General features: G+C 33.1%; 1 protein-coding gene across 1 annotated transcript; it reads right to left on the reverse strand.

The window, feature by feature from the left end:
* Positions 1-3,582: 3,582 nt before the first annotated feature.
* LOC129919540 (frizzled-4) lies at positions 3,583-26,219 on the reverse strand. Its single transcript, XM_056000459.1, has 3 exons — positions 24,121-26,219; positions 10,299-10,555; positions 3,583-4,453 (listed from the first exon to the last, which is right to left on the reverse strand). Exons 1-3 carry the CDS (start codon positions 25,035-25,037, stop codon positions 3,765-3,767), a joined length of 1,863 nt encoding a protein of 620 aa, XP_055856434.1. The 5' UTR covers positions 25,038-26,219; the 3' UTR covers positions 3,583-3,764.
* Between the last annotated feature and the right edge of the window lie 971 nt (positions 26,220-27,190).

Raw genomic sequence — 27,190 nt, forward strand, 5'->3', positions numbered from 1 at the left:
ACATCTGGATGTAAGGAAATGTCAAATGTCAAAAATAAATCCAAATCCATAATATTCACAACTTAAATCCAATCTTAAACCCAATTTTTTAAATCCAATCTCGTTAATTCCAAATAAATTTAAACTGCTCTCTGGATGTCTGTTTAACTTTATAAATCCAGATGTAAAATTAATTTTCACAAGTGTCAAGCATTTTGAAAAGGAAAATTAAAGATAAATGTAAATTATACAAAATTTATTCAATAATCACATAATTTTTTTTTGCGTGAATAATATGAACAAAAAATTAAATCCTTGGATTTATGAAATTCAGATTTAATGGATTGGATTTAAAATTTTAAATAAGTTTGGATTAAAAACTTTGGATTAAAAACTTTAATCCAAACTAAATCCAGAGTGAATAATATGGCCGTAAGTGTACTGTGGGAAAAAAACTCAGTTATATTGCCTTGTGTATAACTACACTATGCTGACGCCATTTTCCAAACTATGCCATTCTAAAAAAAAATGAACTTGCTCATTCTTTACTAGAAAATTGTCATTTTGTAAAATTTAAACGTTAAAAATTCTATGATTCTATGATTTTTTGTAGAGGGGGGGGGGGGGGGGGGGGTACAAGTAGTTTACTTCTTAAATGCATCAACGGCTTTTGTGATTGCGGATAGAATTAAGAAAACTCAAATATATAAGCTTATGCTGCACTTAAAAACTGGCACTGAATTACCCAACTAACATTTCAGCTTCGATTAAGGTATTACAAAAGCTACATTTCAGCTTCTTTTAAACTTAAGTAAGGTTGTTGGGCATGTAAAAAGGAGAACGTTATACAAATTTGACCCTCTATAAGGATCTTAAACGAAGCTTTAACGAAGCTCTACCGAAGCTTTGAGATTTGACAGATAGCTTCGGAAGAGCTTGTATAGGTCTTTAATACATGTCTTATCGAAATTAAAAAAAAAAACTACAAAAACAAAAAAGAATTCTTTTTTAACTGGTTTTAAATCGTGAATTTTATCTTTTGATCTGATATTATATATAACATTCCATTAGTTTTTAGTATATCTATTAATAATAATTTTAAAAGTATATAATTTTTTTACCACACCCAAGAATCGAACTTCGTATCTGCTTGGTGGTAGTCCACCACTCTACCCACTCGGCCATCCTAGTATATTCATTAATGAAATCAAAAACTTAATCAGTTCAAATAGCAAAAAAATGTCCGAGCCAAATTATTCAATGTCAAAACCAAAAAGTGTCCGAGCTAGATTATTTAATATCAAAACCAAAAATCAAATACAAAACTTGGTGATTTCTGTAAAGCTTTTATAAATTCATTAAACAGGCTAATAAGAAAAACAAGCTTTCTTCGTTTAAGTTTCTTTAATAGTATTTAAACAACTTATTAGAAGTTGTTAAACAAGTCTGAACTTCTATAAGCAGTTAAATTCTGAAGAAAGCTTAATATAAGCTGTATACAAAGTAGAACCTGCGAGATTTCAATTTATAGAAGCTGTTGTGCTAGTTGGGTAACTCTGATTAAATTTCTATACCAGGTGAAACCAAACTCATTGTTAACTTCGCACTGAAAAACTCTCTTCTAGAAACCCTTTTTTGATACAATATTCTTTGAGTGACTATCAACAGCACACTCCTGTTTTAAAGTTTATCTAAGTCCAGTTATTATTTATTCATGAAAGAAACACTTGAGTCGCCAACATACAAAGAAAAATATCCAATTAGAACTTTTATCATTAAATTTCCTTCACTTGTTGGAGTTTTAATTTATGCACAGCATTCGTCAAGATTATCTTTCATAAAATATAAAAAAAAAAAAAAAAAAAACAATTTATCCAAAAGCTGTATACAAAATCAGTTCTATTTATTTCAGTTTAATCTTGTTTTTGTTTTTGAAATTCTTCTAACATTAATGTAATGTCAATAGAACTTTATAATTTAAAATTAAATTTAGCTTATATTAGTAATATTTAATAATAATTATATTTATATTTTAACGGTGTCATTTAAAAAATTTAAAATCTAATGGCACAAGGATTATACAAAAAAATAAAAAAACATTAATGAATCTTATTTAAGTTTATGATAAATTTTTTTTTATATATCGAATTAATAGACCAGGGTCGATAATTTTTGAAACCAAAAAAAATCATAGTAGAATGAAACCCATTGGAAAAGGAGGTGAATATGATGAAAATTAAAGGAAAAATAAATTACGGGCGAGCCGAGTTCGGGAAGTGGGTGGGTTGAGTTTTTAATGGTAAAAAATGGTATATCTCGATTTCCGGCAAAACTACAAATCCTATAGAAAAAAGTTGTATGGCAAAGTTGTAGGTAATAAAAAGATCTACAACTTTTGTATCAACAATTTTTTCACATAACCTCAAAATTTATGTGAAAAATTCAAAAAACCGAGTTTTTGGTTTTTTATTTTTATCTTTTTCAAAAACCAAAAATTTTTCTACAAAATTTGGTGAAAACTTACCTTATTATGTTCCAAATACACTGTAATTTATTTGCTTTAAAATATTAATTTGTTCACCTTATTTTGACTTTATACCAAAAAAACACCCTAATTTTCAATCGAAAATTCACGTGTCAAAATATCAGCTTTTTTCAAAAAGTCGGTGGGCATTTCGTTCGCTAAAATGTCTATTTTCTGATGGTGTAAAAAAAATTTTACATTAGTATACTATAGACCATGTTCTAGTAAAATTCAAAAAATGAAAAAAGCTTGAATTCGAAAAAAAAATTTTATCATTGTTTACAATTTTGGCCTATTTATTCAAATTTACACTTTAATTACTCAAAAAACGTAAGATTAATCAATGTTACATGAAATCTTACGTTTTTTGAATAATTAAAGTGTAAATTTGAATAAATAGGCCAAAATTGTAAACAATGATAAAAATTTTTTTTCGAATTCAAGCTTTTTTCATTTTATGAATTTTACAAGAACATGGTCTATAGTATACTAATGTAAAATTTTTTTTACACCATCAGAAAATAGACATTTTAGGGAACGAAATGCCCACCGACTTTTTGAAAAAAGCTGATATTTTGACACGTGAATTTTCGATTGAAAATTAGGGTGTTTTTTTGGTATAAAGTCAAAATAAGGTGAACAAATTAATATTTTAAAGCAAATAAATTACAGTGTATTTGGAACATAATAAGGTAAGTTTTCACCAAATTTCGTAGAAAAATTTTTGTTTTTGAAAAAGATAAAAATAAAAAACCAAAAGCTCGGTTTTTTGAATTTTTCACATAAATTTTGAGGTTATGTGAAAAAATTGTTGATACAAAAGTTGTAGATCTTTTTATTACCTACAACTTTGCCATACAACTTTTTTCTATAGGATTTGTAGTTTTGCCGGAAATCGAGATATACCATTTTTTACCATTAAAAACTCAACCCACCCACTTCCCGAATTCGGCTCGCCCGTAATTTATTTTTCCTTTCATTCTTATCATATTCCCCTCCTTTTCCAATGGGTTTCATCCTACTATGATTTTTTTGTACTTTTTAATGTTTTTGAAGGCATCGGCACTGGTCTATAAATAAAATATTAAGTTTTTTTTCTTATTTTTTAAATTAAAAAATATAATAAGAGTAGAAAATAATTTAAGAAACTAATAGTTACTGCCACCTTTAAGGTGACCATTATATTATCGGCCTTAAAGGATTCCTCGCATCAAGGAACATATCACATTAAAATACAGACACAAAATCTGCCCATCATGCTTTACAAGATGGTCTCATTGCCATAGAGCGCGAATGATTGTGGAGGCATTTTATAGCCACCGCGCGATGATCCATGCCGAGGCATATGAGTGGTGGGATATTTCCTTGCCGAGGAATACCTCGATATTTTGTCCATAGAAATTGCCGTACTCGCCGATGATTGCCTCACAGTTTGATAAGATGCAGTACTATAAGCCGTTGGTGGTGGATATTTCGTTGGGGTGTGTTTGCACTTGGGTGTCATTTGATTCTTGTACATATTTGCTATTCTTGGTCCCAAAACCCATGCAGACGAAACAACACCAATCATCAATTCCATAAAGGCTCTGGTCATAAATGGCCACATTGGAGCTTTGACAGCTGCAACTGGAACGTATGTCGGTGCTGGAAGATTTAGCCAAACATCACTATTGGCGAATTCGTAAAAGACCGAAATCAGGAGCAAGGCACTGGGAATGCAGTAGATGAATAAAAATGTGCCAACGCCTTTCATGTGAACAGCTTTTTGATGTTTGGGGTTAATTGGTGGCGCAGGTTGTCCATAAACGTTAGTGGATAAAGGACCATTACGGCGGTGAACCAAATATCCGGCGAACAAATTAACTGAACCGAAAATCCAATAACAAAATAAAGGCGTTGCCACTAGTACCCTCAATCCTCTATCCGATTGATTACCCACAAAACATGCACCTGAAAATAAAAATAAATAAAAATACGTTAAAATTAGCTGGAAAGCGACATTTGATATTTTATATTTTTTCAAGTACAACGAAAAGGAATAAATTGTGAGGAATTTTCATGTAAGTGTTGCCAAGGTGGTAGAAAAAAAAGTACTTTATATAAAAATACAGGAAATTGTAAAACTGTGCACTTCCTTATGATATCTTTACTTAAGTGTGGATTGTGAAACAGCCCTTTTGGCTTTAGGGCCGGTTTTAAATGCTTGCAAGAAACCTTTACATGCCATGCCTCTTTAGAAGGAAAAGATTAATGGCCCATTTCATAAACATTTAAAAGGCTTTTAAATTTTTAAATGACATTTTTTGTATGGAATAAACGTCATTTTAGGACTAAAAAGCTTGATAAATATTTTAAAGGGCTTTATGAAATTGACCATAAGTCTCCAAAAAAGGTTCTACAAAGCTCTTATAGAAGTTATAACTTCGTAAAGTCTTTTTAAAAGTGGTTTAGGTGATGCAAATTTTGTAACAGTTTTGTATTATCTTTATAAAAGAATTGTGTTTGCAACTCTTATCTGTCAAAAGTTTAAGTATCTGTTAAGTTTTGTTTCTGCTTCTTTAAGACCTTATAAAACTTTTGTTTGCCTAACATAGATTCGATGAAAAATTTTAAGGTTTAACGAGGAGGAACTGCAGTGATGTAAATATGGACTAGGTGAATTGCCTTGAGCGATTCGTGATTTTAGCAGGGCAACTCATGATCTTACCGGGCAAACCTGTTATTTTGAATGAGCAATTCTTAATTTTACCAAGGAAACCTGTGATTTTAACGGGGCTATCCGTGATTTTACCAACTCAAATGCTTCTCTACTAGTGGGGCACGATGGAAAATTATTTGTAAAAAGTTGATTTGCATGATATAGACTTAAAAATTATTTGTATAACGTAGCAACACTTTTTTTTCTCATTTGATAAGTCTGCAACTTCACCCGATTACGGGAAATTCAATAGCTAAGGAGATTGAAAAAAAATGTACACTCTCCTCATTGAGTGCCGGATTATTTCAAATGCAGAACCTATCGCAGTTTCAAGGCATTAATTTTTTGCTTATTGGTAGAAAATGGCTCTTTTTCTGTTTTTAAGATTGGTGAACAAAGCCACCTTTGTCCATTGATCTCATATCGACACCTTATCTATATTTTCGTGGCACGAAAAATAAAAGTCAGTTTAGGTTAATTTCAATCTTAAAGAAAATAAAAGTCTACTTTTTACTTATTGCACTAGAAAGTACAATAACTCTATAAGTGTTAAGAGCCCTTTACCCGATCTTAATCAGTTTCGCTCCTGATAATCACATTAACTCGTCTTTGGCGCGAAACGAAAATGAATTCATTCGAATAACGAAGCCAAAACTTCTTTCGTTGCGCTGCTGGCTGGCTGGTGAAGAAAAGTATCAAGTTACACACACCAACCACACTGCGCATATAATGTAAAACAAAGGATTCCCTTTTTTTACCCAGCGAGCAATTTTTACAGCGAAATAAAATAAGAGGATTGAGTTAAACCATCCAGCCAGACACAAACGACACATCATATCCACACAGTACAGACGGAAGAAACATTGGAACTTGCCAACATAAGGATTTTCACCTGTGAAGCCGTTCAAAATCGGATTAAAAAAAAAAGTAATAGAATAGAAAGGTGTAGGGCATTATAGACTGAGTATATAGACTATGTTCGTTCCTTGTACCATGACCGTCTCAATTTATTATGAAGGGGTTCAATGAAATCTAACTGCGGAGATGATGACGCCACGACCTTACACACATGGGCCCATCCACATGTCCATGACTATTTATCAAAAACAACAAAATATTTCCAAGAAAAAATATTAATTTATTTTTCATAATGCACTGCACATGCAAGCAAAAAAAACCATATGCAATTTATTAGCCGTGAAACCAAAAATGAAAAATTAACAACTAACACAGTGAGTGGCCTTGAGAAATCATCTAATTTTTCACGATGACGATGATGGCAACGTCAACAACACACCCGTCCGATCGACGCGAAGCGACGATATTTTTGTTTCCAGTGAATTATTGTGCGGGTGCAAATTTGATTTCCAAACTCTTCAATAAATTGTTTGACAAGTTTTCATATTTTTGGTTATATACTTTGGGAGGTTTACTTAATCTAAAAATAATTTCTTATAAATTCCTGGTCTCGTTGTTTAGATTTATTACCCAAACAGATCATAATTAAAAATGAAAAATTATGGATAGAAGAAAAAAAATTGTAAAAAAAAACAAATAATTTCAGAAATTTTTGAGTATATAGCATTAGCGGCCAATATTTTGTTTATGTGGAGGCACTTACGCATTCATCTGGACTAGACGAAGTACTAATGAGTACTTTATTAGCGATTTTCAATTAATATTTTTTATCTATGCGCAAATTTAGTACTAAATTAACCGAAGTACATTGCTATTTCAAAAGGAACAAACCTATTAGTCGCGTTCCTTTGCATGAAAGATGCGAGTATAGCCATGTTCCATTGGAGGTGGTAGTTTACTCGTGAGTAGAAATCTAGACCAACTCCTACACATTCCTATATCCTCGAGTAGAAGACCATGTGTTAATTGTAGTATGTACTAGATCTACTCATGACTAAACTACCACATCCAATGGAACGTGGCTTATACAGAGGTTGACCAAATGCTGTTTACCGGCTTATAAAGATTTTTATGATATTGGGATGCATTTCAATTGAAGGTAAAAGCAAGTTGTGTTTTTGTTTTATTATAAACGAAAGCAAACGGAAAAATAAAGAAAAAAATCATTTATCAAATGAAAAGAGAGAATGAAGTAGGTATTGCAATCAGATTTCACATTTATGGTCGTAAAGTGGGATATGGATCTCATTTCACGTCCGAAAACCAAACTAAACGAAACTGATCAATTTGGTCTTTAGTTTTGGATCGGTGGATCCCATCGGTTTTTATGGTTGGTTTATTGATTACGAAATTATTCTAATGCCCGATACAGTTTAATACCACACTGCGCGGGGAACTTCTGAATCCTTTAGGGAAGTTTTTATTGTTAGCCGTGACCAGCACTTAGTTAAGACCTAAACCCTATCTCCCAACTTCATGAATATATTGGTTAAGACCTTAATTATTAGCTAATGAATCAATCTTTTTAAAGATACCATCAAATTTAATGCACCTAAACTGCATAAAGCGTCTGTGCGGTTAAGAGAGCGCACGGAATATGCTTAACGCAAGTTTAACGAATCACGTATATGAGCATTGTGGGTATTCCCATAAGATTTATGTGTGTTCTCTTACTTGTACAGGCCCTTTTGACACAAGCTCATGCGAGCTCATGCTTATTATAGTTGGCTTTTACTTTAAAGACCTGTCAAATTTACTTAATTTTACATTAAAAGAGCTTTTAAATTTTAGCAGTATTAAAACCGTAACTAGTCACCACTGGTATGAAACTTAGTATTGTGGTATAAATAAACAGTCTTTTACTTAGCCCCGATGTTGTTTTATGTAATAAATAATAAGCAAACACACGTGTCTGGTTTAAGATTTTAAAACACAACTCTGAAGCTTTCTTATAACTTTTCTATAAAGCTTAGTTTTTTAGATATACCTACTTATGGCGCAATATAAATTTTCCGTCGCAGCTTCAGCTGTCAAAAGATCAAATACTGCATATTCAATTTTTTAACGCAACAGAAAAAGAACTAGTCACTATTGGTGGTAATGCAGAATTATAACCTATTTTTATAAACTTTAATTGTTCCTAACTCATTAGCAATCACATTTTTTGTTGATACCGGAAAAGACATTATATAACACTGTCATCTTTTTTATCAATCAGAAAATTGTGGCCACTAATGAATGAAAGAAGGCCCGACAAATCAACGACCTACTGTAAAATAAAGTTCTCAATATTTGAATTTTTAGAACAAATGTCTAAAAGAAAGATTTATTATTAACTATTCACTCGATATTGTCATTATTTCTAAATCAAATAAAATACCAAACACACATGATAAAAAAAAGCTGTTTTGAAACAATAGACTTGACATATTATTTATTTTTGTTCTTTTACTTTCAATTAAATGAAATACCTACTATTTGTTATTCAATTAAACAAAAAAAAAAAACACTAAACATTCGTTATTCAATATCTTTCATCATATTTAACACCCTAACATTTGAATAATCGTTATCAGTATCATTTCGTCTGGATAACAGTGATTATATTAGAATTCTAGAATATTTTCCTCTTTAAAAAAATGAATTCTAAAATAATTTTTCTTTTGATTGTTTCTGTCGTGAGTGTGTTTTCTTATGGTGCGTAAAAAACTACCTTTCAGAAATTTATAATAAAGTGGATATTTATTTTAAACTTTTACTTTTTTTTTTCAAAACTAGATTGCATATCAGACCCTGAACCAGGTCCTTGTAGGGCTCTGTTTATGAATTGGAATTTCCGTAATAACGAATGCAAACAGTTCATTTATGGCGGATGTAAGGGAAATGACAATAATTATTCTACCAAAGAACAATGCGAAGAAGCTTGTTTAGAAAAGCGTAAGGCGGCATCAAAGCCAACGAAAAAGCCTTGGTATATTTTCTGGTAATAATCGAAACTCCGACGTATGTATTTTTATAATTTAAATTCAATAAAAAGTGTTCAGACGAAAAAATAGACATATTTTCTTTGTGTTTTCTAAAATTGTACTAAAACCCTCGTTTTTTCAAGGCTAAAATAGAAAAATGACGTGGATAAAAAATCCAAATAATGTTTCTTTCATCGAAATTCAAAAATATCAGACGAAAAAATCCAATTTGTGTAAATATTGGGGCAAAGCACCTACGAAAATAAGCAATTGGAAAAAAAGTTCGTTTTATTACAAAACAAATATCGAGAACTTGTGTTGTTTTGTTAAAATTTAAACTTAGCAGCTTTAGAAGATAGGGAAAACCATAACAAGAATGAAGTCATGGTTAAAACCACCGAAAGTATAACAATACTTATGACATCAATGAGTAAAACCGGAGAAATACTTACTCATAACTTATGTTTGCGTGTTTATATACATATTAGGGTGGTCCTCAATATTTTATTTTGGATTTGTACAAATCTTTTTCGATATCAGATTTATTTTAAAAAGAAATGGGTCTCAAATCTATGGATCTTGATGAAGGTATTTTTTTCTTGTCTAGTCGTTGGGCGCCACTAACGAAAATTAAAAAAAATTTTTTTTGGGAATCGGATTTCTTTTCTTTATCAGGTTTTTTTTAATGAGAAATTAGTATACCTAACATGCATGAATCTTATACACATATTTTCTAGTCTCGTTGGGCGCCATTTAAAAAAATACATACCTATTGAAAAACTCTTTATTCCAATAAATTGCGATAAACAGAAACTGCTGGATTTTATTTTTTGTTCTATTTCGCTATAGATAAAAGGCAGGAAGAAATTCTATCAAACAAAATTTAGCGCCGAAAAATTGAAAACGAGTCTAGGACCCTGAGTAGGTATAAGTTGTAGGTTTTTGTAGTACATTACCTAAAAGCGATGTAATTGATGAAATGCTATTTATATTCCAAGAAAAGGTAAAGATTAAAAATTAACAACACCTGAACCTACAATATTGACCATAATTTGGCTTATAAGTATCCAAGAAACAATTTCAATACTTTTTATAGCTTCTCATTGGGCGCCATTTTTATCACTGAACACATTCATTTTTACTAATTAGATTTTCTAAGATTAAAAACAGCAACTTGTTACACAAATAAAAAAAAAAACTATTATTTACTTACCTAAAAGTTCATCAGCGTCAACAAGTCTAGTAACAAGAACAGCAACGGTTTGCAATGCTGGCAAACCCCAAGCAGCTACTTGTGCAATATTACTATAAGTGTCCTGATTTCTTCGAAGTGTTTTAGTTGTGGGCTTTGGCATAGTTCGCTGACAGTTGTTGATGCCACCAATTAGACCTGATACATTAGCTGGTTCACAAAACTCATTCCTTGTTTGACGCACACCCCGATGCCATTCCAGACATAGTATGGACCACCTACGTTAAACAAAAAAATAATTTAAAAAAAATTACAGAACGTTTACTCTATTAGTCCAAGAAAATATTTATGTAAAAAAAAAACATACAACAACAAGATAAAAAAAGAAGAAGAAATATAAAACAAACTGAACTAACAAGATTGAAGAAAAACACTAAAGTTATAATGCCACCCAACCGCAGCAGCACAAATTCTCTCAAGTCTCAACTTTTCAATCGACAAATTTGTCTGTTGTATAGTCTTGTAGTTGTCGACACAACCATACGACGACCGATCTGACGACGACGACGGACGCAACCAAGCACCCTACTTGTGCAATACTTGAGTATAGTGCAACGCGCCTTCAGTTCTTCAGACAGCGACAGCTTACGTGTTATTGGGTAAATATTTACTGCTGAAGGAAATAATCTCAGTGGTAGCATTGGGGTTCCGGTCATAAGTAAACAAAAAAATACTTCTAGAAAAGGTAATACAAATAGCGAGTGCATTTACCTTAACCAACCCAACAAAGTTGCAGAACATTTTTATTTTAATATAAAACGCCTTAGTAAATGGTTGGACGATCTAGCACAGATAAATGTGTTTTTGTTTATTGCTAAAGAAATGTAATAGATGAACTGATGCACAAATGGACACTACTAGCCCTGTTCCTTTGGGAGGTGGCAAAGTGATACTAGTAGATTACTATAGCGATTTTCACGCACTTTCAACGAAATCAAACCAATTCCCATCTACTAGTGCAGGAAATAAATGAGTAGATCTAATAGTAAATGTACTAGAGCTAATAAAATCTAATCGCAGTTTACCACCTCAAAAAGGACGGGACTGAAGTTATGATGCACAAAATGGGAAACTGTGAACCTGCACAGTGTGGTGAGATTGGATAAAGATAAAGGTGCTCTGAAAAGATAACGATTGATCACACACATTGATAAATTTAAGCATTTGATTTGCAGAAGATGAATTTGATTTGCAAAAGGGCGAATTTAGTGTAAAAAGCCTTTATGTGTACAGGCCTTAACCGGAGACTCTAAAGTTGACACTCTAGCTGGTATTTACATTCACCAAGCAAAGACATCAAGTAAAGGCATTAGACTTACGGACAGCAGGTCTCAATATAATGATTGCTGATGATTGCAGCTCTGCTTTACCAGTGGTTCCCAACCTTTTCTAACTGGTGAACCAAACTGGCTTTAATCGAAATTTCCGAGACCCAATGTTATTAAAAAAGGCTCCGCGAAATTAGGCCGCATGAAATAAGGCCCCTATAAAAAATGAAATAAGGCCCCAAAAAAATACACACAAAACAACAACAACGAAATTTTCTCAAATTTTGGGGAGTTGTTTCATTTTTTGGGGCCTCATTTTATTTTGTTTTTTGGGGCGTAATTTCATTATAAAATAAGGCCCCCATGAAATAAGACCTAAACACTAATTTTGGGGCCTACTTTTAAAAATAATTTGGGGCCTTATTTCATTGTTCATAATTTACATGAAAGTGCTAAACTAAATTGTCTTTCAAAAATTTTTTTGTGAAATTCCGCTTATCAAGAACTCAGAATTGACGAAGTACAGCCTATTGTGGACTCCCCGTTAGTTTACACCAATATCTTAACATTGAAAGGCATTAGTTTGCAGCACGATGCCGATGCTTACATTGAAAAGCATTAGTAAGTAGCTGAAAATCGCGCGATTGTTTCAGCTTTTCTGTTACTCACTTATGCTATTCAATGTAAACATCGTGCCGCAAACTAATGCCTTTCAACGTAAAGATCGTGCAGTAAACCATTGAAAAAAAAGCATTAGTAAATAACAGATTAGCTGAAAAAAATCGCAACAACTGCTTTAAACATCCTTGAGCAACAATTTTAAAAGTTTCGTCCATAAAGATGGTTTTGTTGGTTTGGAGTGGTATTTCATTGCCTAAAATAAAGTTAATTATGCAAAAGAAAAATTGGGGTTTTATTTCATTTTTCTAAAAAACTTAAAAACAAGTTGGGGCTTTATTTCATTTATATTGGGGCATTTTTTCATTCCCTTATTTCATGGGGCATATTTCATTTTTTCTTTTGAAGCCTTATTTCCTAGGGCCTAATTTCGCGGAGCCTTAAAAAATATTGAATAATAACAAATGTTTGTGATCGGAACTATTTAAAATAGATTGGCAACCAAAAAGTACTTATCAGCTACATACATTTGCTCGAAAATCTGTGACGTCTGCTTTTTCAGAGCGAAATCTAAAAAAAAATCCATGGCGAAATATCCATGTAGAGTTTCACAAATTGTAAAGCAAACGCAGACAGTTATTTCTATGTAAGAAAAAAGTGGAGACTTCCCAAAAACCAGAAAAAAATGTTCGTTATTGATTTTGTTATGTCACTTTTGTATGGAATTTTTCAATTCACATCATCATGGTACTAGACTTTAATTGGTAACAACTGTTAAAATAGAAAAATATTATAAACAAACAAAATGAAATAAAATTCTTTGTGACGAGACAATTTCTACGTCAAACACATGTGTCAAAATTAAATTAGCAAACCTCTGTCTCTATTTATCATTCCTACGACATGCCTGTTCAAATGATCAGTACTTGCCAAGTCAGAACGAAACATAGCAAACGTTCGTTAATTCAAAACAAAACCAAACAAAGTCGTAGCGGCAGGAAATAAAAACAAATCAGGTGTAAAAAGTATCTCTACACCTTTTTTTTTAATGTGTAGATAATTAATCTATTGGCATAATCCTATTTTCAAAAACCTAGACAAAACATCATCAATTACAATATCATTCTTATTGTATAAACAATTTCCAAATCTCGCCGTCGAACGGCGCGACGGGCGTGATATGGTTGGTTACTTCTTTATCGCTCCTCATTAATTTTACATCGAATGGACATGGACATGCATATTGCATGCTATTTACCCATACCCCAAACCAACAAGACACCACTCAACAAAAATCAACAAACAAACTGTCATCACTCCAACAGAAAAAAATAAAACTGTTTTTAGAAAAATTACTCCAATTTTTCTATAAAGCTTTTTTAAAAATACCCTCTCCACTCCAAACGATTTAAATGAAGATGATGATGATGCTAATGCTAATGATGACGATTTGGTATGCCAAGAATGTGTGTGCTGCATGAATAAATGGATTTAAAATTCTTCGATTTCGAATGTCCATCAAGTTTATATCCAGTGTTTGTTTACTTCCACAAACTATTTTTAACAAATGATCTTCACAGCCAGTGTTCGAAGCAAATGCGGGAGTGTGGAAGATCGCTTAGTTTCATTTCCCACCACATCGAATAGAAGACAAGATACACTTGATAAAAATTGAGAGAAATATCCTGAACATATCTCCTTGTTACACACAGCAGCAATTATAACCAAGCTCCTAGCCCAGAGTCTCTCGAATACCTAATTCGATTGTGCCTAGTCTGGGGGGAGGCTGATGATGAAAAAGGCAATCAAACTAATTGAAAACGAATACGGAAGATCAGGCAGCGATCATCAACCTGCAATTGCTTCGTTGGGTTGCTGCTGTTGCTGCTTCTGTGGCTAGTAATTGTATATTTACGTACAGGGAGTCGAAGAAAGATAAGACACGAGGCGTAGATACAATAAATGTGTGTGCGCCACATGTGTGCAGAGATACAGTATCTAACTTTAAGAGCTGTCAATAGATAATTTATATTGCTATAGCTGAGTCACAAAATAATATGTTTACGTAGCTGGAAAGAAAAATGAGCGCACATACACAAATACAATATAAACACACCAGCACACTCCTATAATAGCACCCGTTGCATACGTTATAGAAGCGACGAAAAATTATTGAATATTTATTTGTTCTACATTTACGAGCTCGAGTTTCTTTATAATTACCTCACAAATCACCTGCAATCAAAAAATGGCGCCCGGGTGATTTCTCGCGAGTAGAGGTATAGGTAAGGTATGCCCTCTGGTGTTGCAATAAATTATAGATTGAAACCTAATTATTACATGTGTTGTCACTTGTGACAGTTCTACGATTAACCAAAGAATTGCGAACTGCGAACCTTCTGTTCAGCTGTCGAGAAATGCAATAAAAGTGCTTGTAATTAAGATAAGGTAAGCAGCATTCCCCGCGCACACAAAATGTATATTCCTTTTCACTCGCCCATCTCTCCAGCAAGCCGGCTGAGATCGCTGATCATGAAAAAGTATACATATACAAAGGTATAGAGAGGTATGTTGTGTATTGGGGAGCGGTTGAGCTCGTTTAAATTTCATTCGTCTACTTCACTTATCTCGTGCATGGATCGCGTTTTACATCGGTTGATTGTTATGACCACATTTGGCCGAAGGAAACAAACAGCCAGGCCAAGATAGAAGAGAGAGAAGAAAAAGCCAGTAACAATAATAAACTTGGAACATGCAACAACAACAAAACCAACTTCTGGATGGCTGAGATGATGGGATATGGGAGCATAAGAAGGTATTGGCGAAATCAATTCCGAACTGGCCAGCCCTCCATCCGCAAGCTAAATGGGTGCCTTGATGAGGTGATGATGCTATAGCAGGTTCTTGTGGTGGTGCTTTCTTGGCGATAACTCTTTTCTTTGGGCTTGTCGTCCCTTTTTGTATATGCGTGTGGATGGGATATACATTCCATCCGCATATACAATTTTCTTCATTTCTTCTTCCTCGTGTTGTTAGTTAGTTGCGACTTGAGACGACGAACCGACCAAACGTTATGTCGTCGATCGTTGTTGTTGTGTCGTGTATAAGGAACTTGCGAGAAGAGATGATTTCTTGGTGTGATGGCAATCTTTAGCACGAACCTGATACATGAACATTCCGATTAGGCCAAGCTCATTAATTTGAAAACTCTACGAGTCTCGTTTGGGTACACCACCACGTATATATTTCAACTTGGTCATATGAAAGCAAGAAAAAAATGTGTATTGAAACTTTGTATGGCTTCCGTAATAAAAAAAAAATATTTATAAAGAGAATAAAAATGAAAAAAAAAAATGTTCACTTTCTATGAAGTTTGGACGAGAAGTTCTGGTGGAAAAATTCAGAAAAATTGGCTTCTATTAAGGTCACTTTCTAAGACTTTGTGGTAAGTGACAGAATATATTTCAAAGGACCTCAAAGAATATTAGCCTCGTTACTTATCACATAAGTTACTTTTTGTAACAACATTGACTGGACGGAAACAGATTGCAAAGAGGCATTGACGATTCAATCATTTAGCTTCTTAAAAAGAGACTTTAAGGATGAAGCGATTGAGGTATTGAGGCCTTTGAAGATGTTGTTTCTAACCGCAGTCTAATTTGGTACATCGCAACTGTTAAATCGTAGACGAAGCTGGTAAATCGCAGTCGAAATTGGCGAATCGCAACCAAATGTAGTAAATTGCAGCAATATCTAGTAAATCGTATCCGAAAGTTCCGGAAGCTAAGAAATAGCATCTGAAGTGTGTAAATCACAGCCAAAAGCGGTTAATTGCTGCCAAAACTATTGAATCGCATGAAGAGATTGTTTGGAAAAATAAATTCAACATAAATAAGCGAGTGCGCACCTCCTTGTTTAGTGTTTTTTTCTGAAACCTGTAAACGTGCATTTTTTTTTTTTCTTTTACCTATTAATGTTTTAGACTTAATTAAGGAGGACTGGTATATTCTATTGAGAAAGAATCCTCACATTGAATCAATGGTGAAAAATATATTCATTAATTTTCTAAAAATCGTCCTATGCTTAACTTACAGTTTGTCACATCAATTTTTATAAGTGAGATGGCACAGTGGTAAAGCACAAGCTTGTCAACCCAGGTATAGCTGGTTCGATCCCCAGCGGATGCCAGTTTTACTTTTTTTTATTTTTTTTAATGTGTGAACAACTTAGATTTAAAGTGTGCTACTTTGATTCAATCATTTTGGCTCAGTGCATGGTTAATATACGAAAGATCAAGCTTTTCGTATAGTTATCTAACAATTGGCGCCCAACGTAGAATCAACTTTTTAATTTTAAATACGATAAGTACTATTTTTACTGTTCTTATTTAAGAGTATTTGAAAATAAAGATGAATATTTAAAATAATAAGAATAAAAGTTGATCTTAATGCCAAAAAGCTGCGCATTGGGCGGCCAATTGTCGCAAAAATGTATGAATAGAATATGGTATATTTTATTATAACCTTTACTTCATTTCTTATAAGTACATATTCTCATTTGAAGAAGATAAGGAAAAAGAAAATTCAAATTTAGAAAAGAACACACAAAAAAGAATGTCCGAAGCATGATTCTAAGTTTAACAAAAAGAGACGTATCATCTCGAAACAACATAGTTGTGAATCTTGCGTTGAATTTATTTTTCCTAGTCCTGTTAACACTTAAATAGAATATTTACAAGAAACGATGTTGAGCTAAAAATTTAAATCTTTTGATAGAGTTTTGACAAAAAATGGGGCCCAACATTATGTATGTAGGTCTTTTTGTAAAACGATCAACTTTTAATCATTTTATTGTCAAATAATTTTGGTATTTAAAATTGGAAACAAACATTGACCATAAAATAATTAAAAGTTGATAGATAAATACTTCACGTTGGGCGCCAATTTTTGAAAAAAAAAAACATTATCAAAAGCGTTTAAATTTAACCTCAACTTTATTAATTGTTGAAATATTAACAAGATTAAGATAAATAGTGAAACTTTTGACCGCATAAGCGACGCATTGTTTGTTGTTTCGCACTAACATTGATATGAACTTTACAAACTAAAAATTGATAGCATTTAAGCTTTGGATCTATTTTTCTCAAAGTACAAGATAAAGTTTTTTTTTAACTCTCATTAGCTTTCCCTCCAATTTTGGAAACAAATCATAACCGGCTCTCTGTAGGAACAGTCTGGTGAATACGTTAAACAAAAAACAATCAAAATGTACACTTATTGTCAGTGCCTATAGACACAAGAATGAATTAATTACACCTTCCTATACTTAAAGCTCTGATTAAATGTTGCAATCACCATTTGGACCGGTTTTTTTTATTTCGTTTATATTTCTTTGTCCGTGCGTTGCCGATGCCGTCTTTGTGGCTAACGAGGTATCCCACAGGCAATATATATTTGAATTGGGACGTATTCAAACGCTACAACAACAATAAAGAATGAAAAAAAAAAGATATTATAATGTATTCTTTCCGACTTTTTGTGTTTGTCCATTTAACAAGAGTTCCAGTCGCAGTCGGTCCAAGTCCAAGTCCAATTATTTATGCAAACGAAAAACCAGAACTTGGAATTCTAATGAGAATGGACCAAAGGGAAGAGAATATATATACAACAACGAACAACATCAAAAAATGGTAATAAAATCGACGAGCTATAATTTAAAACCAATAAACACAACCCAAGTCCTGGGTATAGACGAGGTAGGGTACCTTCATTTTTAACCTCTCTTAAAGGCGATGGCGAGGAAAGGCGCACGATCAAGATTCCAATCGAAAAATCTGTGAACGTACAACGAAAAGTAAATAAATTGAAGATCCGAAAAAAAAATAAATGTCCCGATGTAGTAAAAATCTCAACAAGCCAGTCATTAGCTCTGGACAAGATCGGTGCTTAAAGTTGTTGTTGTTTTTTTTTTGTTTTGTTTATTTATTTTTTTAACCAGCACATGCAGCAACTTATGATAATTTTTTGAAAGAACCAGTTGGAACCTCTGCATTCTTTTTCATTGAGCTGACTGATGCTCCTTAATTGCAGGTTATACCTCGCTGTTTCTGGAGATGTAGACTGGAGAGTTATTGAAGGTACTCGCCCGGCTGGCGCACAAGGCAATTAATTGTTAACACGATGGGAGAAACAAGTCATATCCTAGAACGAATGAATTATGACGTCCCACCGCCACCACCATCATCTCTCTCTCTGAACACATCCTTCGCATAGGTCTTGAATAATGGTTGGTACTATGGTTACCTATTCAAGAGGTATACAAATCTGTTTAGAAGGCGTTTTGCCACTATTTTTTTCTACCCTGCACTTTCGAACAACCATCCAGTAGGTAGGTAGGAAGGTTTACATTGAGAAGAGCCCTATACACGCCATTCTTGTACATTTCCATGGATAAATTCGATTTATCACTGGCTTGTTGGTAGAGAGCTGCTGCGCCTGCGCAAAGGAACAGCCATAAAGCTAAGCGCACGATCTTTTCACAAAGGTACGGTTGGTGTCTTCTATCTGTGTGCGTCTTTTCGATGCCTTTTGGCTTGGCGGGACGGGGAACGGGGAACCTCTCGTCCCAGACTCAGCTGGAGCTAAACGCAAATTTATTTATTCTGATTCCTGTATGCACCTACTTGTTTCCCTTTTTAGAGGCGAACATGAACACGGATATCGTTAGGAGCTCGGCTGCACGTCTGCGAGCCAACAAAATACAAAAAGAACGAAAAATAACCTGGCATGCCCTGTTAAATGCTGATATGTATCTTTTGCTTTTCAGAGGGTACAAGTAGAAGTTACTCTTCTTCTTCTTCCCACCTCGGCTTTGAAGGTTTGTTGCTGTGCGTTGTTGGTGTAATTCTTTCCCATTGTGTTGGATTGAACGAACGGACGGACCTGGACCTGGAATAGGTTAAGGTACGTTCGTATACAAAAACATCATTGATGCTGACGATGAATATGGTCGTTTGAGTGTTTCACTGGCTTTGGCTCTTGCTGTGCTGTGATCACCACGACTGACGATGATGCTGCTGGATCGTATAAGATCGTATTATATAGGTACCTTCACCTAGGGGATTTGTATTTTGTACCTCTCCGCAGGCGTTTCTCGTTATTATTGTTTTCTTCATTTTTGTATTTTATTTTCCTCATCTGGTTCTTTTCTTATAGGTTTTTTTTTTTTGCTTTATTTATGTTCCTTTTTTGGTTAAGGTTTATTTTTTTTTTTATTTTGTTAAATTGTTCAATAAGAATGGGAAATAACATCTTGCAGCAAAGCAAAGCAACAACACAACATCCAGCATCGACTACATCTCGTTTGAATACATTCTTTAAGAGAGACCCTCGATTTTTTTTTACATTTTCTCATTTTTACGTGCAATAAATTCTCTAAAAAAGAACTTTACTATGAGCATCGTTATGTGGACCAATTTACGTGAGAATTTTACTTAACAAGTTTAGGACATCTATTAAGGTTTTTTTTTTTTTTTTTAAGGTTTTAAAAATAAATAAAAAGTTATTAACCATTTTAACAGTTTAGTACTTTAGGATTTTACAGAATTTTCTCCGTCAAAAACTGGAGAAATGGAATTTTGCAAAGAAATAGAACTAAGGATAGTGCAACTAATCTGATCTGCCCATTTTTCTTTGCTCTACAGGGTAAGTATTGGTTTCGTGATAACGAAAAAATTTCGAGATTTTTATCCAAAAAAATAATATTTTTATATTCCGCTTAGAGATTTTCGGGGTATTACAATTTTTTTCAAAAACAGGAAACAGCTTTAAGGATTTTAATAAAACATAATACATGTAATATGTAAAACAATTCCAATAAAACTGCATTTTTATATTGTCTAAAAACTCACTCATTTTTTAAGTTTCAGGGTTCGTAGAAAAATCGAACATTACGAAGATAGAAAATGATAAAAAAGTGGGTCTCACAATTTTGGATATGCCTGTTTAAATGTGTGCCTATATCTCGGACTATAACCCAAACTACTTAAGCGATTTGCTTCAGACTTGGCAGTAAGGGTTGTGGGTAATTGCCTTGAGGAGAAATTGACATTTTTTTAAACCAAAAATAACGGTTCCTACCATATCACCAGAAAGGAGAAGCTTGTTTTTCTCAAAAACGGCTTCAACGATTTTGATTTTAAAAAATGTGGCAATTAAGGTCCTACTTTTGAAATAAAATAAGTATTTTTAGAAAACGCTATATGCCATAGAACCGTTTTCTTCATTTCTAACTTTGTCACAAACGACTGATTTTAACAAAATATTTTTTACAGGGACCTTCTTGTAGATTTAAGAAAAAAAATTTTTTTAATATATTTTTAAATATTTCCCTCTAACTCGAACCGATTTTCGAGTCCCGTGAAAGTTCGACTTAGAGGGAGTCGACTGTACTTGGATTGGAGCTCAAAACATTTTAAAATGTGTTTTTGTAATATAAACTTAAATTATTTTTTTATTTCTCATTAATTAATCAAATTTTGATGACGTCACAGGTACGATTAGCAGCCTCGAAGCTCAAATAGAAGGTGAACCTACTTGTTTTACAAATTTGTTTGCATTCCTTATTACACATTTAATACAATTTTACAAACAAAAGGAACAAAAAACCTATATTAGGTATAATATTTTATTTATTAAAAAAGAATCTATTTTTGAACAGTATGCAAATTTTAGCGCCATCAACTGAAATACTTAATTCAAAAAAGAAGAAAAAAAAAAAACAACACTTTCGCAGAACGAAGAACCAGTTATGTATTCAAATTTATTTGAATGAAAAAGTCATTAATTTATTTTGGGAGAGAAAAAAAAAAAACATTTCATTTGAAATGGTCTTAAATGTGATTAATTTAATTGTTATTCATGACATAAATAACAATCGAACAAGGGCTTTGTCGGCGGAGATTATTTTATTTTCTATGATTTATTTTTTTTATCAAATTTTGACCAGCGTATTCGTATTTGCATAGAATAGTTAATTTTTTGATACATTTCAAATAAAATTCTTCCAAACGAATCTAACAATAAAGTAAAGTCAAATTTTCACGTATAGTCTCCCTACTCTCATATTAACTATGTCCATTCGGAGCAATGCTATGTTCTTTTTTTGTATGATCGTAGATTATGATCAGACCTGCATATCATTCTACTAAATGAAAGGAGAGTATATTTCTGTAGAGTCGTGGGTAGATTTTTAGACCCCAGTCCGGTCAGTCTACTATATGTGTACAATACATGACTCTGATGGGATTTGTGTTACCCGCAGTGCTTACTTATGGCTTGGTTTGATAATATGCCTTTGTGGGCATTCAAAAACAGAAAAAAAAACAACAGTCAGGCCCGACTTTTTTCGATTGTTAACTGCAGTTGCGTTTGCTTGTTATGATCTCAAAGGATTTATCTATAATCTCGAACCACAATATAAATAGATATACACACCTATACACCCCACGAGCAAAAATGTATATGTATGTATTTCTATTTATTTGGTACTCACATTTAGACCGGGTTACGAAAAAGTGTAATTTCCTTTTCCTCTATTTGAAATGAAGTTCTAATTTGAACGTCGTGGTTGTGGTCGTTTGGTTGTAAGAAGCGATTAGTTTTTAGAAGCTTAAACAAATATTTACCAACGACGCCGACAACAACGGCGCGATCATCAGACTTACCTTTACTAAATACACAAATATTACCTATATCTAATCTATATCTTCGGTTACGTGTTGCAATCGATATCATTAAGAAAAAAATAAATGGAAGAATAAATGTTTTTATCAAAAAAAAAAAAAAAAAAAACTCATAACAAAGTACCTTTCTCTATTCCAAACAACCAAACCAACAAATACCTTCCAACTTTATCTAGAAAATACCTATTTCAACAATATTTGTTATCGTTATCGAACGAAATGTTTATTTTCATTTTTTACCTACATATTTTATCTATCTATCTATCTACCTTCTACCTATCTCTATACCTTCTACTCTATTCTACCAATTTGATTTTTCGGCAGTGCCCTAATGTCTCGATTTCATTGTTATACCTGAAGACCTGAATGAATTCAATGAGATAAAACAAATTATAAGTAATTTCTTGGTATATTTTGTTTGAAAATAAACTACCCTGCTTAAGGCAGGAGCGTATTTATGAAGTAAAAATCATAAAGTGACAAATTTAATGATTTAAGGTGTAACTACATACAACGGCCACTTTTTGCAAAAATTCAAAAAGTGAAAATTTTCAAACTCATTTTGTGATAGTTTTTCCGGAGGCAAAATTTTAAAAAATGATGGAGAAAGCTTAGTTTTGTTCTTCAAAAACAATTTTTGTAGTTTTTTCCAATTAATAGTGTTAAAAAGAAATAAAAAAAATCAAAAATCAAATATTGTTTAAATTTAAATGCAGCGGATACAAAAGCAGTGTTTTATTATTCCTTGTTCTGATCTGGATCGCGGGAATAATAAAACACAGCTAATAGTTTAGTTTGAATTTATCGAGAAAATTAATGAATAATCCGGAAAAATCATTTCGGGAACGTCGACAACCAAAAGTGGAGTATAACCGGAAATAAAGCGTTCCAGAAAATAACATTTTCAGCATTTTTTTTTTAATCTTATACTTTAGCGGACTCCATTGATTATATGTATTTGTATTGGGAAAACAAAATAAACTGTCTTTATTGAAAAAATTGCGATCCAAGAATGATGCTTATGATTACCAATTAGGCTTTACATATTGATCCAATAAAATGGTCCATTCAACAACACATTAGGTCACTTGGAGCGCATCCTGCACGTTTAATGTACTACCTACATATTTTATTACAATAAAAACAATATTTGTCCAATCCTTTAGAAAAATGATTTCAAATTATGACGTACTATGCCGCGTTCAATAGGTTTTAATGTATTTTTTTATAACTTGAAGTTCAGCATTTTTATACTATGGAAGTGTTCCCGGTTTTAGAAAAAATTGTTTTTTTTTAATTTGTCATTTTCCAGAAAGCTTTTGACTGATTAACATTGATTTTCTTAAACAAAAGGTAGCACTTGTTAGTCAATAAAGCCCAATTTATTCACAATAAGTTTAATTTAAAGGGAAATTTCAAAACTTGTATATGCGATTTGACAGTTTTTTAATTTTTAATGGAGACTTTAAATATATTGGAGAGTGAATAAATTGGGCCTAAGATTAATTGCAATTAAATTTAGGTTGGATTTCATCCCATTACCTAAGTAATCATTACCTAAGTAATGTCAAAAATAAGCCACACGATCAAATTTAACCACACTTTCAATGGAATTGATACAATACCTAACGTTTAAGTTCCACATTAGATGAACGAAGTAAATAGTTTGGAAACTTAGAGTGCTGCCTTCAATAAAATATACTAAGAGGTAGTTAATAAAAAAAAGTTTGAGATAAAACAGAACCCTGAGGCACCCCAACATTTACATTATTAAGAAATGAGGCTAAACTCAACCTCAAAACCTAGAAGAAGCTGGAAATTTAAGGATCCTCGATAAATCTTGTTGCGTTTTCAACCAAAACAACAATAAAATCCAAACCCAGCACCGCCCCTATTTTGAATCAAAACTATTTATGCCTAATACACCCCTGTACAAAAATATTATAAAGAACTTAACTGCAATTTTCTATTTATGACTACCTTATCTTATCTAGCTCTAAAAACTAATAAGTCATAACTTTCGGTAGTTTTTGACCACTGTGAAGTAATAAGTAAAACTACAATAAACGTTTATCCCAAATGTTTTAAGCTAAGTAGACACCTAAGAATTCTAACATGTTTTTCAATTTGACAAAAAAATATATAAGAAACTTACCAAACACTTGCCGACATCCCAAAATAATAGCGAAGCAGAAAGGTTGCCGCACAAGATGCATTCGATAATCCATCGATCAGGAGTAAGGACACGTTTGGCAGTTGTGGGTCAAATCCACATGCTGTTGTATTACGTCCAGAGACAAACCTCACTGTCCATCCAATGGCAACCAAGCTGTGACAGGTGACAAGAGGTGTTAAGATACGATCCCATTTCGTGTCAGAAAGGATAAGACAAAGAGTCGCAATAACTGCAATTCCCAAAGCTGCATAACTCCACGTGGTCACCCACATTTCTGCCAAATGTTTTTCTGCCTTATCGAATAGAATATCCGCCTCACATAGCGGTGCACAACGTCCAGAACGATTAAGACGAATATATAAATGAGATTTAGCTAGTCCCTGACAACCAGGTTGATGGAATGATGTCACCTTTGAAATTGGCGGTGCCATACCAACTCCTATTTCGCCAGGACCCTCCATACACATATGCTCATGATTGTTCTCCTTTGGAAATCGATTACAGTCTAAAGCTGGTGGCCAAGGGAATCCGAATCCCTGCAAAACAGGGTGACATCTCGTCCTAACCGACTCGCACAGGCTCCTACATGGACCTATCGGCACTGGCACTTTAGGCGTACACATCGGCACATAGGCAGCGCATAAAAACAATTTCAATTGCGTACTGCAAACATATTCGATCAATGGCGCAAAAGTCTGCAGAGTAAAATCGACATCGGTCTGCAATTCATGCCCAACCATATTTGGCATTGAGGTTTCATTATAACCGATACCACGGCACAATTCGATTCGAATTGGCTCACATACTCTTGGTATCAAATCTGCATCAGCTAGTTTGCCAGCTCCACCGGCCAGCATCAGTATCACAGTCCACAGAGTTGCATGTAACTTAGTCATAACTCGTTTTCTCGTTGAAACTACTTTTACAAAATAAAATTATACACACTTGTACTCTCTTTGCGATCGAATTTTCACACCCGAAGCGATCGATTTTAAACACTGATCCTCACTCCCTGCTTAAGCAGCAAAGAGATATTCAAAAAACTCTGCTGCGGTTTGTATTTAAAACAAGTTGTTGTCGAATCGAACTAAGACGACACACGAGAAGATGCACAATTGGTACATAAATGGAAGTCAACGTACTTGCTTGCTGCTTCTGCAATACCAAGGAAGCAGTACAAGAACACACAATACGAAATTCTTTGAAAAAAATATCTCAGATTTCTTTCAAACGATGCTGATATTTTTTTCTTTTTGTTCAAAAAATGTTTACACACAAAAAAAGTATCTCTCATAAAAGTATATCCAAAACATAATTAGCTAGATACTAGATAGATAGATATTCTCTATTTAAACGATCAACATCATCACAACATCAACCGCCGAAAAAAACAGTTCTCGTATCGTGTATCTCGATCTATCGATCAAATGTGTGTGCGAAAACAATTCAAATCTATTTGATCTATAGTAGGTAGGCGGTAAGAAAAGATACAAAATGTATCTACAAAATTTTATTTAAAAAAAAAATAATATTAATTCAACAAACAGGTGAGTATAACACTGAGGCAGAATTTAACCGCGTCACGACGAGGCAACAGCTCACTTCTTACTGAGTGAGACTGCGGGACTGACTGGGACTGTGTTGTCGAACGAATATATGACGTAGTGAAGAAGCCAAGTGGTTGGGTTCTGCCTCTGCGCCTACAGCAAACGTTTCCAATTGAAGAGAGGAAGCAAAAGATATGTTTTTTTTGAAAACAGTTGTGCATAAAAGTAGTCAATTAGAAATGAAACAGGTAGAATGAGATTTTTGTATTCAAGTTGCTTGAAAAATCTTGTTGTCTCGAATTTCATAGAGCTTGTTAGATTCAAACTCGAAAATTAGAGGTTTTTTATGTTTCTTATGTTCATCTGTTCCCTCGTAATTTGTAAACTCCTCATCAAAATTTGAAAAGCAAGTTATCGTTGGAAGCGTCTTGGTATTCCGCTGGTCAAAGATAATGTGATGTCACATTGAATATGGCGCCCTCTACAGGACATAAAGTTATGTATGTTGGAAATACATTACATATTACTAAGATCATCCTTCAGATTTTTGCCTAAATAACTAGGTATACATGTAGGGAACCAGTTTTAGCGATCAGAAAAATAAAGTTTTTGGTAAAAAATCCACTTTGTTGGGTTTCTATTTTGAGCTATGGATTAATTTACACTTAACACTTTGATTGACATAATTTTTAACTTTCTTTTTTTTTAAATTTATTTAAGTTTTTTTTTTTTAATCGGAGCATTTGATCGTCACGGGTTTCTTTCATATTACCAACAGTAAAATTAGTTGATTAAATAAACTGGACAGCGAAAAATTTGTCAATTATATTATTTTTGAATAAAGTAAAAGTAAAGAAGCGATTTTCAGGTGGGGAATTCGCCTACATAAATCCGTATTGCGGAGTGTGTGGGTCTTTCTTTTGGAATAATCCCCACTTTATTATTTCTCCAGCTTATAGAGACGTATACATTATACAAGTTTAACACGACTTTTAAAAATTACACTAAGCCATGGGCTGATTACTTTTAAGAGCATGTTGAATTTGAAGAAAATCCGGAGTAATCTCATCTAGCCTAGCTGCTTTAATTTAGAGTTGGAAGCAGATAATGTTCCAAATAATATTCGGTCTGTGATAAACAGTTCCAATTTTGGTCCTGATTGTAAAATTTCTAAATATATGTAGTCTGGTAGCGTATAACCTAAGTCCTGGGACTTTTACAGCCAGCAAAGAAGAAATTGTAAATCGAGACATAAACAAAATGTTTCAGTAAATTCGATGACCCGTTTTCAAAAAGTTGATATTTCCAAAAATGTGTTTCCTTGAAAATTTTACATTCTTTTTTTTCTAAATATTACTTAAAAACTTTTATACAAAAATGTTCCTTGAAAGCAATTTAGTAGTTTATAAAGTGAGAAATCAAGAAAACGGTTCTGTGAAATACCAAATCGAACACAATATTTTTTACCAAAATCGTTAGAGCCGTTTTTGAAAAAAGTACCG

This window comes from Episyrphus balteatus, chromosome 1 (assembly GCF_945859705.1).
Source record: "Episyrphus balteatus chromosome 1, idEpiBalt1.1, whole genome shotgun sequence".
NCBI classification, from domain to species: Eukaryota; Metazoa; Arthropoda; class Insecta; order Diptera; family Syrphidae; genus Episyrphus; species Episyrphus balteatus.